This window comes from Saccopteryx bilineata, chromosome 3 (genome assembly GCF_036850765.1).
Source record: "Saccopteryx bilineata isolate mSacBil1 chromosome 3, mSacBil1_pri_phased_curated, whole genome shotgun sequence".
Lineage (NCBI taxonomy): Eukaryota > Metazoa > Chordata > Mammalia > Chiroptera > Emballonuridae > Saccopteryx > Saccopteryx bilineata.
In genome coordinates, this window is record NC_089492.1 from 28,830,380 (window position 1) to 28,845,483 (window position 15,104).

The 15,104-nt window shown below is 35.6% G+C and overlaps 1 protein-coding gene across 12 annotated transcripts in view; it reads right to left on the reverse strand.

Moving 5' to 3' along the window:
- The window catches only part of OXR1 (oxidation resistance 1), a 535,173-nt gene that overhangs the window by 15,732 nt on the left and 504,337 nt on the right, over positions 1-15,104 (reverse strand). The window contains exon 1 of one of the 12 annotated variants that reach the window (XM_066265833.1): positions 10,209-10,383. The exons of 10 other annotated variants lie outside the window; for them this stretch is intronic. In XM_066265833.1, coding sequence (XP_066121930.1) covers positions 10,209-10,274 — 66 coding nt within the window. In that variant the 5' untranslated portion in view covers positions 10,275-10,383. Of the gene's footprint in view, positions 1-10,208; positions 10,384-15,104 lie in introns of those variants that run through there. One more of the 12 variants, XM_066265835.1, reaches the window with a different exon arrangement.

Genomic DNA, 15,104 nt, shown 5'->3' on the forward strand with positions numbered 1-15,104 from the left:
GAAAATAGACACATTTCTATAAAATGTCCTACATCACACTTTTAATCATTAAGGATGCAAAGTTGAGGAAACCAAGACCTTCCAATTAAAAACATATTCACTGTCTGGCTACTAAGTCACTTGCTGAGGAATAAAATGGTTTGCATGTTCTGCTAAATCCCATCCAGAGGAACTAGTACAATATGACCTACATTATGCAGAATTACGTGCCTACTCTCTAGTCTTTTCAGACTTTGAAAAAGGACTCTCATACAAAGGTGTTTTCCTAAGCATTTATTTTCACAAAATTACAAATTGAAGGCAGGATTAAATTCACCCATCTCTATTACAAAGGGATTAACAAAACCAGAATAGAACAAAAGCTGAAAATAAGTAAAAACTTAGATTTAATCTGTCTTATATTTGTAGGCTGCTGTCAATCCTATGACAAAGAACATGTTCTTCCACATATTAAAGTAAAAATTTTGGCCTAACAGTCCTGCTTCCAGGCTGTTCCAGTATTTCTTCAAGATTACCGCACAAACAACCAAAAATCTCCTTTCTCGCAACTGTCTTACAGAGTAACAAAAGTCTGGTCGATTTGTGAATGTGCCATTTTTATTCCTTACTTTTATTCCTTAGTAATAGAAGATGGGTAGAACTATTACTTAATCCATGACATTATACTTACTTTGGTACCAAAACTATATTAAACAGGAGGAATTAAGTCTGAGCTGTTGTGTCTAATAACAAAGTCATATAATAAAATAAAATCTGGATCATGTTAACACTTCACTCGTTTTTTGTCTTAAATTAAAACTATTGATTTCAAGTAACACTTTATGAAACTATATAAAATGAGGTATAAAAGAACAAATAAGAGAATCATGAATTAAATAACTGGAATACAATTGATAGAGGAAATAAAGACAAATCTAGAATAAATTCAAAGTAGAACACATCAAAGTTTCAATTTGAATATATCTTCTGCATTTAAAATTACTTCTTATAAAGTAAATTTGCAGATGACTCATATATTCATTGTTGTTTTAGGAAAAAATAAACCTGTTAACTACTTAAAACAATTACAATATGTATATACTCTATTCACTTCCTGGAACAATAAATAAAAATGTGAATCTCATAAAAAGGAAATAATCTCATTTCTGTGAGTAGTTTATCAGGAGAAAAGAATACCTTGACACAATCTTGAAATAAACAAACCCACTATTATAATTGGAGATTTTAAAACTCCTCAATCCAGCAGGCAGAAATCAGTAAGGATATAACTGAACTAAACTGCACCCTCAATTTATTGGACCTAATTGACATGTAGATATAAAATACCGCACCCAACAACAGCAATATACACATCCCTCTTAAGCTCACACGAAACATTCACAAGACAGAACACATTCTGGGCCATAAAACACACCTCAACAAATAGAAATCATAAAAGTATGCTGTCAGACCAAAATGAAGTTAAACTATAAACCAGTAAGAGAAATAGTGGGAAAATACCAAAATGTTTTTAAGCAACAGACTTCTAATTAATACATGTCCAAAAAAGTCCTGTGAAAATGTAAAGTATTTTGAACTAAATGAAAATAGAGCAGCAATCAATACAATTAAAAACAGAAAATTGATGGAGAAAAATCAACAAAACCAAGATAGTGTTTTGAAAAGTTCAATTAAACTGATAAACCTCTAGGCAGACTAAAATAAGACAGAAGACATAAATGAATTCTATCAGAAATGAAGAGGGCTATCACTATCGATCTAATGGACATTAAAAGAATAATAGAGGAATATTATAAAGAACTCTACACCCAGAAATTTGATAACCTAGATCAGTGGTAGTCAACCTGGTCCCTACCACCCACTAGTGGGCGTTCCAGCTTTCATGGTGGGCGGTAGCAGAACAACCAAAGTATAAATAAAAAGATAGATTTAACTATAGTAAGTTGTTTTATAAAGATTTATTCTGCCAAACTTAGCGAAAATCTGACATAAAGTATTTGGTAAGTAATTATTATTATATGCTTTAACTTGCTGTAACTCTGCTTTATAAATTTTATAAAATCAAGTTACTTCCCTACTTTATAAATCACCATTACTGTGGAACCAGTGGGCGGTTAGAAAATGTTACTACTAACAGAGATACAAAAGTGGGCGGTAGGTATAAAAAGGTTGACTACCCCTGACGTAGATGAAATGGACCAATTCCTTGAAAGACACAAACCACCAAACCTCACACAAGAAACAGATAATCTGAATAGACCTTATATATTAAAGAAGATGAATAAATAATAACCTTCTAAAGCAGAAGATACTAGGCCCAGTTTTAGCCAACAAAAGCAAACTCGCAGTAAGCAAATATCAAGGTAACTCATCAAAAGCTATGCAGACTCACTGAAAGCTAGAAAGACATGAGAGTACAACAAAGGAAAACTGAAGAGACTTCCGCTCTGGCCATTATTATTATATTGACTTTTGCAAAGCAAGAATTACACACTATGGTAGCTGACTAAGTTCTTATAAAGAAACCCAAAGTGGTTAGATCTCTAGCTGTGGAGTATCTGAAGTAAATCCAGTTGGAATGTGAATTCTATCAAAATTTAAGAGAAAAATTATACTAATTCTCCACAATCTCTTCCAGAAAACAGAAGCAGAGGAAATACTTCCCAACTCATTGTATAATGTCAGCATTATTCTAATTAAAAAACTAAACTAAACAAAGCAAAGATATTATAAAGAAAGAAAATATACAGACCAGTATCTCTCATGAACAAACATGCAAAAAGCCTCAAAATATTGACTAATTAAACCCAACAATTTATAAAACAAATTATATACAATGATCAAGTAAGATTTACTCCTGGTATGCAAGGCATTTGCAAGGTGCTTCAACGTTTGAAAATCAAGTGATGTAATTAATCTATCACATCAACAGGCTATGGGGAAAAATCAGATGATTATATCTATAGATAGAAAAAAACACACTATTCAAAATCTAACACTCACTCATGATTAAAACTCTCAGCAACCTAGAAATAGAGCAGTATTTCTTCAATTTGATAAAGAACATCAAATAAAAAAAATCCTACAGTTAATGAAATTAAGGGTCCTTACGTCTTCAATTAAATCTACCTTCAAATCCTAGCTCTAGAAATCATCTCTATAAAGAGAGATCTAGCCTGTCCCCCTCCCGGTTATCCAGCAATCCCTAAGGAGGTAGAAGACAGCAGCCCAGACCTGACTGATGGTCACAAGATCTGGACCCCTGGCAGTCCAAAGATAACATCTTGTCCTTAGTTATGTTTCAGCTCCTGAGCCCTAAGGTGGAACAAACCCCTGGCTACTTTCCCATGAAACCAGCAGAGGAACACTGGAACAGTCAGGAGAACTGTCAAAACCTGAAGAAGTGATTTATTACCCTTACTTCATCACTGACCAATCAGCTCCCAGCACAGCTCCAAAACCCCCAAACTTATAGTGTCTTGCCTTATAATATCTGCAACCTATACAACATCGGGGAGTTAGGGCTTTTGAGCATTAGCTTCCCATTCTCCTGACTGGCACAATTCATAATAAAATAGTCTTTCTCCCTACAACATCTGGTGTTTAGTGTTAGGGCTCTGTTAGTGTCAGGTGGCACTAGCCTGTTCAGAAACATTATGATACGTAATGGTGAGGGAATGAAATACTTTACCACTAAGTAAGGAGCAAGGCAAAGATGTTCCCTTTCACTACTCCTATTCAACACTGTATCAGGAGTCAGCTAATGCAGAAAGACAAGAAAAGTAAGTAAAAGGCATTGATTGGGAAGAATGAAATAAAACTGTGTTAGAAAATAACAAAATTATGTATAGAGAAAATTCTAAAAATAACTATTGGAAGTAATAGCAATCATAGTAGGTTTACAGGAGACAAGGCTCATAAGCAAAAATAAACTGCTTTCCTATGTATCAGCTATGAAAAGCTGAAATTTGAAATGCAAAATAATACTATCTATATTAATAAAAAAATGAAATACTTAGGTATAAATCTAACAACGTATAATCTAACAAGATCTACATAAAAAGTTTAAAATTCTAAAGAAGAAATCAAGGAATATTTAAATAAATGAAGAGATATTCCAAGTTCACAGATAAAGACAGAAAGACTCAATACTGTCAAGATAGCAGCTCTTCCCAGCCTGGTCTACAGACACAATTGCAATAAAAATCCCACCAAGTCATTTTGTGAACATAGGCAAACTGATCACATTTAAAGTTTATATGAAAAGATACCAATGCCAACACAATTATAAAGAAAAATTAAAAAATTGGACTTTTTTTAGTGAATTTCATTAGTGAAATTGACACTAGTCAACTACAAAACTTACTATAAAGGTACAGTAGTAATCAAACTGTGATAATGGCCAAAGAACAGACAAACAGATCAATGCAACAAAACAGCACAAAGAAATAGATTCACACAATTGATATTTGACAAAGAAGCAAAAATATATTTTAAAAAAAAGATGGTCTTTGGTCCTTGCCAGGTGGCTCAGTGGTAGAGCACTGGCCCAGAATGTGGATGTCCTGGATTCAGTTCCCAGTCAGGGCACACAGGAGAAGCAACCATCTGCTTCTCCACCCTTCCCCCTTCTCTGTCTCTCTCTCTCTTCTCCTCCCACAGCCATGGCTCGATTGGTTTATGTGGTCCCTGGGTGCTGAGGATGGCTTAGAGGAGCCGAGGCCTCAGGTGCTAAAAATAGCTTAGTTGCAAGCATGCCCCAGATGGGCAAAGCACTGGCCCCAGACAAGGGTCTCTGGGTGGATCCTGGTTGGGGCACATACAGTCATCTGTCTCTATCTTTACTCCTTTCACTTGGAAAAGCAAAAAAGAAAAAAAAAATGATGGTTTTCACCATATTGTGCTAAAATTGAACATTCATATGCAAAAATGTTAATCTACATAATGACCTTATACTTTGCACAATAATTAACTCAAAGTGGATTATAGACCCAAATATAAAATGCAAAGCTATAAAACTCCTAAAAGATAAAAAAAATATATCTGCTTTGAGACACTTAAAAGAATGAAAAATCTCCCAGCCACAGACTGGGAGAAAATCTTTGCAAAATACGTTATCTGATAAAAATGTTATACAAAAAATACAGTATACAAAGAACTCTTACAACACAATAAGAACTATTTTAATCAGATTATGAACTAAAGATCGGTACAGACACCTCACTAAAGAAGATATACAGATGGTAAATAAGAATATTTATTGTATTATCATGTTATCAGGGAATTACAAGTTAAAATAACAATGGATATCACTACATATCTATTGAGAATGGCTAAAATAAAAAAAGCACCATCAAATGTGGGTGAGGATGTAAAGTAACAGGAACTTATTCATTGTTGGTACAGTGCAAAATGGTACATCCACTTTGGAAAACAGTCTGGAAATTTCTTATTAAACTAAAAATACTTTTCTCATATAATTCAGCACCTGCATTCCTTTGGTAATCACCGGAATAAGTTGAAAACTTATGTCCACACAATATGGGTCAAAATCGGAAGTAATCAAATGCCCTCCATTTGATTAACAAATAAACTATGGTACATTCAGAAAATGAAATATTAAGAGTCAGCACAATAAATAAATGAGCTATTAACCCATGAAAAGTCAGAAAGGAACCTTTAATGTATTTTACTACATAAAAGAACCCAATCTGAAAGGCTACATGATTCCAACTATATGAAACTACAGAAAAAGCAAAACTATAGAAACAGTAAAAAGGTCAGTGGTTACCAGGTGTAATACTGGATGAACGAATAGACTAAGAAGCACAGAGAATTTTCAGGACAGTGAAACTACACTGTATCATTCTATAATGATAGATACACTTCATTCCATAGAATGCACAATACAGGCCCTGGCCGGTTGGCTCAGTGGTAAAGCGTCGGCCTGGCGTGCAGAAGTCCCGGGTTCGATTCCTGGCCAGAGCACACAGGAGAAGCGCCCATCTGCTTCTCCACCCCCCCCCCTCCTTCCTCTCTGTCTCTCTCTTCCCCTCCCGCAGCCAAGGCTCCATTGGAGCAGAGATGGCCCGGGCGCTGGGGATGGCTCCTTGGCCTCTGCCCCAGGCGCTAGAGTGGCTCTGGTCGAGGCAGAGCGACGCCCCAGAGGGGCAGAGCATCGCCCCTGGTGGGTGTGCCGGGTGGATCCCGGTCGGGCGCATGCGGGAGTCTGTCTTGACTGTCTCTCCCCGTTTCCACCTTCAGAAAAATACAAAAAAAAAAAAAAGAATGCACAATACAAAGACTAACCCCTAATGTAAATTATGAATATGGGTGATAATAATGTATAATATTAGTTCATCAACTGTAACAAATTCACACTAACACAAGATGTAAATAATAGAAGTACTGTGTTGGGGGAAAAGAGGGCATATGGAAACTCTGTACTTTCTATTCATCTTTTCTGTAAGTCTAAGCTACTCTAAAAAATAAAATCTATTAATTAAAAAAAAAAAAACAGGCAGGGAAATAATCATCACAAAATACCGGTAGGTGGTTACCATTTTGGGGGAGACATGAGATAAGGTAGAGAAAGACCACAAAGGCTGATGCAGTTACATTGGTAATGTTCTAGTTCTTAAGTAGGGTAGTAGGACCACAGGTCGTTATTTTGTTATATCTCATAACTTGCATATGCAATAAGTATGCTTTTCAACTACTAAGCAAATAAAGGAAAATATTATACATTGAATATATGTGTATATGTCCTCCTTTCATGAATATGTGACTAGAAAGGTAAGGGTGTTTTACATACAATAAGGTATATATAAATAACAGTTAATAAACTTCCTGTGAATACTTTCTATAGGTAGGTAACATAGTATAGCAGAAAGACTGACTGGGTTTGGGTTTAGACATCTGCTTTAATTCTGACTGAGCTCTTTGTTAGTTGTGTGAACTTGAGTAAACACATTTAATCTCTCCATTTCTGATTTTTTAATGGAAATAATCATACTTTAAGCATTTTATGAGGAATAAATGCCATGTAAGACATATATAAAATACTGATAATTAAATATATAACACAAATGTTAATTCATTTCTAGTTACAGTTTGAAATTTTTAAGAAAGAGTACGTATAGTAAAGAGTTTAATGGCACAGGCTAGAGCCAGAATGCTTCGACACGAACCACAGCTGTGACCTTTACTGTATTTAGTATGACTGCTTTAGGCCTGTCTCATAAGATGGAGATGATAGTAGCAATATTTCACAGGGTAAGAATTAAATAAAATAAATCATGTTAAAAATAACACAATGTCATCAGAAGTGCACAGTGTTAGTAGAAATACTTATTTTTATCATTACTATAATAATCACATTGAGCTGAGGTCAATGGAAAATCTTTTTACTAATTACCTCTTCTTAAAATCCTATGAACTGATTCTTACACACATATAAGTAATTTATCAGAAGAGCTTTTTCCTGAGTTTTCAAATATGAAAGCCCCCCCCCCCAACAAAAAAACCTGCCTTGTCATAAAAAAGTCTAAACACAAAAAAATGGTAAATTAGTGGAGTATGGATGCAGATGGAGATCAAACAATGTTGCTATTTAGTGATTTGTTTCTTTAATTTGATTAACCCTAAATCATTATTATAAAATCGGGTTGTCAATTTTAAGCAAATGACAATTTGACAGACACTAAAAAGGCAGAATATAGTAAATGGGTATAACAAATATATAAATAGTTACAAGTAAATAATCAGAAGATTAAAGTTTAGGTGGTTTGTCAAAATAAACTCTAAGACACCCTTAAAAATAAAAATTTAAGAAGTTAAGCATGCTTAGTAAATATGGTTCTCACTATAAAGCTAATGGCAAAGTTTTAACTTCCAAATGTTTTGGGCATATTCTGCTTATTAATGTCTTTGAGCCTTAAAACATATATAAAATAAACAGTATCTCTGATTAGCACACAGGGTTACTGTAAGGTCAAATATGATACAACATGCAAGAGCATTTAGAAAGCTATCATGGTTTACATAAATATGGCCACATTAGTATTTACAAGATTTAGGTCTTCACTTAGGTCTATACTATTCTGCTAATCAGTTGACTACTGATAGAAAGAATTGTAAAAAGCTGAATACAATGTACAAAAATGAGAATTTTTACTTGTTCTTCTCCTAGAAGAATCATTTCTATTTCAGTTTTAAAGCAGAAGAACCCCTTGGCAGGTGAAATCTTATAGGAAATCTCAATCTACAGAACAAGTAAAAGAATTGCTAACTTTTTTTTTTTTTTTTTTTTTTTAGCAATAGAGACAGAAACAGAGAGTGACAGACAGGGGCACACAGACAAGAAGGGAGAGAGATGAGAAGCATCAGTTCTTTGCGGCTCCTTAGTTGTTCACTGATTGCTTTCTCATATGTGCCTTGACCGGGTATTTGGGGGGCGGGGGAGCTGCATTCGAGTCAGTGGCCCCTTGCTGAAGCCAGCGACCTTTTGGTTCAAGCCAGTGATCATAGAGTAATATGTCTATGATCCCACGCCCAAGCTGGATGAGCTCACACTCAAGCCGGTGACCTCAGGGTTTTGAATCTGGGTCCTCTGTGTCCCAGGCCGACGACACTCTATCCACTGCACCACTGCCTGGTCAGGCAAGAATTGCTAACCTTTTAATCCTTATTTATTAAGCCTTTCTCTTGCTCTACAGTTCCTAGGATATATACTCTAAAACACAAAAAGCAGGACCTAGTTTGTCTACACATGAAAACACATTATACTGTACAATTTTAGTAAATTCTCAAAGGCGTCCTGGTGAGGTCAAGAATGTGCTGAGATCAATCTGTTTCTGTGCTCCATGACAGCTTAGTTCAGTAACCACTCTATACCTGTTTTCCATGTCTTTAAAATAGGGAGCAATACTACAGACTCTGAAAAGTTATTGCGAGGATTAAATAATACCTATAAACCATATATATGGCAGAGCTAAAGACCAGTGAGAAGTATGTTCTCATACCTGCTAGATCACATTAACAACTTCCTATAAGGTTGATCAGGAATTAGGGAATGTAATAAATGTGATGTGCATTATAATGACCTATAAATTATAAACACCCACAATTTAGTTTGCTTGTATGTAAAATAAATTAAATTATATTAAAGTTTTAGCAAGCTAATGATGTTTACTCTCATTGCAAATCAAAAAATACATGAATAGTTTCACTGTTCTTGGTTTAAAAAAAAAATTGTTAAGTGGCTATTCTGAAAATTCTGATCACAATTTTAACCAGTTCAATCATTTCAGATTCCTAAATCCCGATATGCTGATGTATTATAGAAACAAAACCTTGAAATCACTCACTTAAAAATAAAAGAAAATAATGAAGTGCTGTTAAGCCCAATTAAAAGATAAAACTGATTAAAGTCATTTTGATATTTTTACATTCTTAACATGTAAGGGACACAAGCTGTTTTGGGGGCATCTTCCAAAGTCACTCCTCGTTCTAACAATATAGCTAGCCTTATTTAAATCATCTACAATTACAGTAAAAATAAAATTAACATTAATAAGATATAAACCTGAATCACCACAGAAAGAATAACTGGCAATAATTTCTAATAAATAATGCCCTCATATTTATACTAAGAAATAACTAGGATTCCTAGATAGTAAAGCTGACTGAGATTTTTCTTTACTAGAGTATCATTTAAAGTTTAGTATTAGGTAGCACTGCTTGAAACTTTTTGGATAGTTTCAGAAAGCCTTTTTTCAGAGTGCTAAACTGAGTCTCAATACAAAATATTCTCAATGTATTCAGTTTGGGATCCAGTTAATGAAAATTAAAGTTAAGTCACACTAATTGTTCTACTCTATTTTTAAGCAAGAAAAAAATTCTGAATATTTTCTTACAAACTTAAGCTTAAAAAAATTTTTAGGTAGCAATAAAGATTTGGTAACTACTGCTTACAGAGAATAAAAACACCAAACACTTTTAACAAACAAAACTACACTTTTATTCATTTCCTTTTTTGAAGATATTTAGGATTAGCAGTAATAACTTAAAGGTACTTTTCTGTAATTATACAATTTTGTATTTTATGAATATTCTCTATGCTTAAACTTTCAGAAATTGTATAATCTTGCATGTCAACATAAAAGGACTAGTAAATACAGAAATTGCAATCATTGACTAAGATTTACCAGAGTATACTTGTGATTAAGTGGTTGATGTCTTCTCCCTTTCTTCCCATACCAGAGACGAGACATTTCCTTTCCAGGGCAAATTAAGTTACATCAGATCTTGTAAGAACTGTTTTAAACAGCATTCTTCCTCTGTCAAAGATAAATTTCCAGCACAAGAGCCCTTCCTACTATAGTGACAAAACAGTTTGCTAGAGACAAAGATTTGATTGACAATACAGAGAGCTAATCACTAAGTAGAATACACTGCAAAGAGAGTCCTGAGTGGAGACTGTAAAGCTGGGGAGGGAAGACAAGGTTTCCCATATTTAAGTTTGGTTGCGCTGTACCCAAATGTGCAAAGAAAGAACTCAAAAGTTTAAAGACACAGTGCATGTATTTTCAAAAACCAAGTACACTAAGAAACATAGTAAAAATATCTTAGTCATAAAAAAGGAATAAATAGTTGCCAGGGTCCCTCCCAAAGTACACAAGTGATTTCAATTAACATTTTGTTTGTCCATAATTATACAGTCTATTCTTTATATCAAAGAATCCTACAAAATTTCACCTTTTATATGGGCATTTTTTAAACAAAAAGATGTTCTCTGAGGACCCTTCAACCCTCAAATCTCATAGGATGACTATATAAAAAACATAGTACAAATAAATCCTACACAAATATTCAAAGTAACCTGTAAATTCCTGTTACACAGTCCATTTTTAAATTTTATTTCCTAACATTTACTTTCTTGAAAAAGTACTTCTACATACCAGCATTATGCTACGAAGCAATACTTCACTAACCAGCAGAATGCTCAATATAACTAAAGAAATAAAATTTTAAGATTTAAATATCATTAAAGCTATAAACTAAAATTACCCAGTGCTAAATTTTAATTAGACTATCAGTGTCACAATACCTGTAGGTTTCTTCCATTTTAAGCTGAACCTAATCCTCCCCCTTTCCCTTGTGTATGTGTACACACAATACTGTGTATACACAATGACACCCTTCACACACACACCACTGCACCACACACACTTACCCACACCTCCTTCCTCCACATTCAAGCATGTGCAGGCAGAGGAGAGGGCATACTCCACACTGAACATCCTCCCTTCTGGATACACCAGCCAACTCCCCTGCCCCCATGTCGCCAACCAGCCCCACCACACCTACCCTAAGATCTCTGTCCCACAGGCTCTCGTAGGCTATAACCATCTCCACATGGGCGTTCGACAGAGTCCCATTAGGCATCAACCTCCTTCATCACTGCACTCTCCCTACACATACCAACAATATCACAATTTAATGGCAGTGGGGTGCCATTTTGAAAACTTATTCATTACCTATAGCCAGATTTTCTAAGCTTAAAAATATTATATGTATACCAAAATGTGTTCTAAATGAGATTTTTAAACACACACACAACAAGCATAGGAGAGAGCTTATTTTGTTGGTTGTCTACTCAACATACATCCCCACAGATTATTCTAGTACAGCTTTGATTCTGCTCAGGTATCCTTTCAGTCACGTGTTTCTCAGAAGCCTGTGTCCACGACTGGATAGGATGTGTCCTTAGAGATCTAAACCAGTGGCTTTCAAAGTTTAGCCTGCATCAGTCACCTGGAGCATTTGCTAAAACACAAATGCTGGGTGGGCTTCAAAACCAGTTTCTGATTAAGCAGACTGGAATGGGGTATGAGAATGTGACTTTAAAACAAATTCCTAGATGCTGTTGCTGCTGCTGGTGGTCCAGGGACCATACTTTAAAAAACAACTAAACCACAGTGAGGTATCACCTCTCATCTGTCAGTTTATAATGGCTATCATAAAAAAAGCCAGGAAACAACAAGTGTTGGTGAGGATGTGGAAAAAAGGGAACCCTTGTATAATATTGGTAGAAACGTAAACTGGCGCAGCTTCTATAGAAAACAGTAAGGAAGTTCCTCAACAATTTAAAATATAACTACTATATGATCTAGTAATTCCACTTCTGAGTAAATTTATTCAAAGAAAACAAACACTAATTCAAAAAGATACAAGCACCCCAAGCTCACTGAAGTATTCTTTTTTTTTTTTTTTTTCATTTTTCTGAAGCTGGAAACAGGGAGAGACAGTCAGACAGACTCCCGCATGCGCCCGACCGGGATCCACCCGGCACGCCCACCAGGGGCGATGCTCTGCCCACCAGGGGGCGATGCTCTGCCCATCCTGGGCGTCGCCATGTTGCGACCAGAGCCACTCTAGCGCCTGAGGCAGAGGCCACAGAGCCATCCCCAGCGCCCGGGCCATCTTTGCTCCAATGGAGCCTTGGCTGTGGGAGGGGAAGAGAGAGACAGAGAGGAAAGCGCGGCGGAGGGGTGGAGAAGCAAATGGGCGCTTCTCCTGTGTGCCCTGGCCGGAAATCGAACCCGGGTCCTCCGCACGCTAGGCCGACGCTCTACCGCTGAGCCAACTGGCCAGGGCCTGAAGTATTCTTGATTTACAATAGCCAAGACATACAATGAAATATTATCTAGCTGTGAAAAAGAATAAAATGTTGCCATTTGTGACATGAATATACCTTGAGGGCATTATGCCAAGTGAAATAATCAGCCAGAGGAAGACAAATTCTATATGATATCACTTATATGTGGAATTCAAAACCACCACCACCACCCAAAAAAAAAAATCCCCCAAAACAAAACAAAACAAAACAAAACAAAACAAAAACAAGCTCATACATAAAGATTATAGATTGGAGGTTGCCAAAAAGGTAGACAAAATGATTGAAGGAGGTAAAAAAGTACAAGCTTCCAGTTATAAAGTAAGTCATGAAGATATAATGTATAGCATGATAACTATGGTTAATAATACTGTACTGCATATTTAAAAGTTGCTAAGATCTTACAAGTCCTCATCATAAGAAAAAATTTTTTTCTTAACTATGCATGCTGACAAATGTCAACTAGACTTATTGCAATGATCATTTGACATATATAAATGTCAAATCATTATGTTGTACACCTGAAACTCATATTATGTCAATTACAACAAAATGATTTTTATGTTTGTTGAAGCCAAGTGCTTTCTAATTAATACACATATTATTTAGCAAACATAAAATCAGCTCAGCAAACCTCCTTCTTGCCTTTTCCTTTTTTCATAATGTTTAGAAACATAATGCTAGGCCATGGAAATTTGTCTAGACATCCCAAAGCTTGAGGCAGATGTCAACTTACCATTAGTATAAAATAACAGACTACAACATGAAGCACTTTGAAAAGCATAACTTGTTTAAAGATTGAACATAATCTGTTCTTATAATTCAGATATTCAATTTAATAATCATTTTTTCCTCTACTTTCTTTATTGGGGCTAAAATTATTGAATTACTTTATATACTTGTCACAAAAATTAGGGAATATTTTATCCCTTCATATTCATTTTGAAATATCCCCTAATTTTTGTGAGCAGTATATCTGATTTCGAGTTAGAAGTGGTCTACTAGAAGAAGCAATAATACATAATATTTCAAGTCATAAAATAGTCTGTCATTCATTCAGCTTGTCTCTTCTCAATCTATATTAAAGAACATTTTGGGTTTTTAATGAAAAGTTTATAGCCCATAACTTTTGGGTAGTAACTGAGGAAGAATACTGACAAGAAAAGCAAGGTACTGGTTCAAAACTTTCCTGAGGTAGGTAACATCCTCACTTAACATTATTAGTAGTTTTAAAAAAAACATATTAGGCATGATTCTGGGTGCTAAATGCTAATAAGAGAAAATATACAAACAGCCTGGAAGTAGAATTCTGCTGCACAACCTAGTGCCTATAACAACACTGTATTGTATACTTCCAAATTTGCTAAGAGGGTATAAGTTAACCTTATTATAAGTTAAGTGTTATTATAAAATAATAATGAAGAGGATGGGAAGATTTGGAATTGATGAAAATGTTTATGGCACAGGTTATAGTAATGATTTCAGGGATGCATACTTGTCTCCAGACTCACTGAGTGTATGTATTAAATATGCATAGCTTTTTGTTTGTCAATTATACCTCAAGAATGTGATTTTAAAAATACTCAATATAGATATATTATATAACACAATTTATATTTACTCATAAATTCTAGTTCTTTTAATGCTTTTGACTTCTCCTGTTTTCAGAATTGAATTTCTTCTGCAGTTATGATTTATAATACTATGTAATTCAATCAATGTAAAAATTACTTTAATGGCCTTTATCTGAGAAATGTGACCTCACCCTATTGGTGACTTAGACATAAACACTACCTTTGTGTGTGTGTGTGTGTGTGTGTGTGTGTGTGTGTGTGTGTATTTTTCTGAAGCTGGAAACGGGGAGAGACAGTCAGACAGACTCCCGCATGCGCCCGACCGGGATCCACCCGGCACACCCACCAGGGGCGATGCTCTGCCCACCAGGGGGCGATGCTCTGCCCCTCCGGGGCGTTGCTCTGCCGCTACCAGAACCACTCTAGCGCCTGGGGCAGAGGCCAAGGAGCCATCCCCAGCGCCCAGGCCATCTTTGCTCCAATGGAGCCTTGGCTGCGGGAGAGGAAGAGAGAGACAGAGAGGAAGTGGGGGGGGGGGTGGAGAAGCAAATGGGCGCTTTTCCTATGTGCCCTGGCTGGGAATCGAACCCGGATCTCCCGCACGCCAGGCCGATGCTCTACCACTGAGCCAACCGGCCAGGGCAAGACTACTTTTTAAAATTTTATTTAGACAATTAATTTTAATGGAATGACATTGATCAATTAGAGTACACAGATTCAGAGAAAACATCTCCAGATCATTTTGACATTTGATTATGTTGTATACCTATCACACAAAGTCAAATTGTCCCCTTTCACCTTTTATTTGGGTTTCTTTAAAGACTACTTTAATTTTGAACAAAATCAATTCT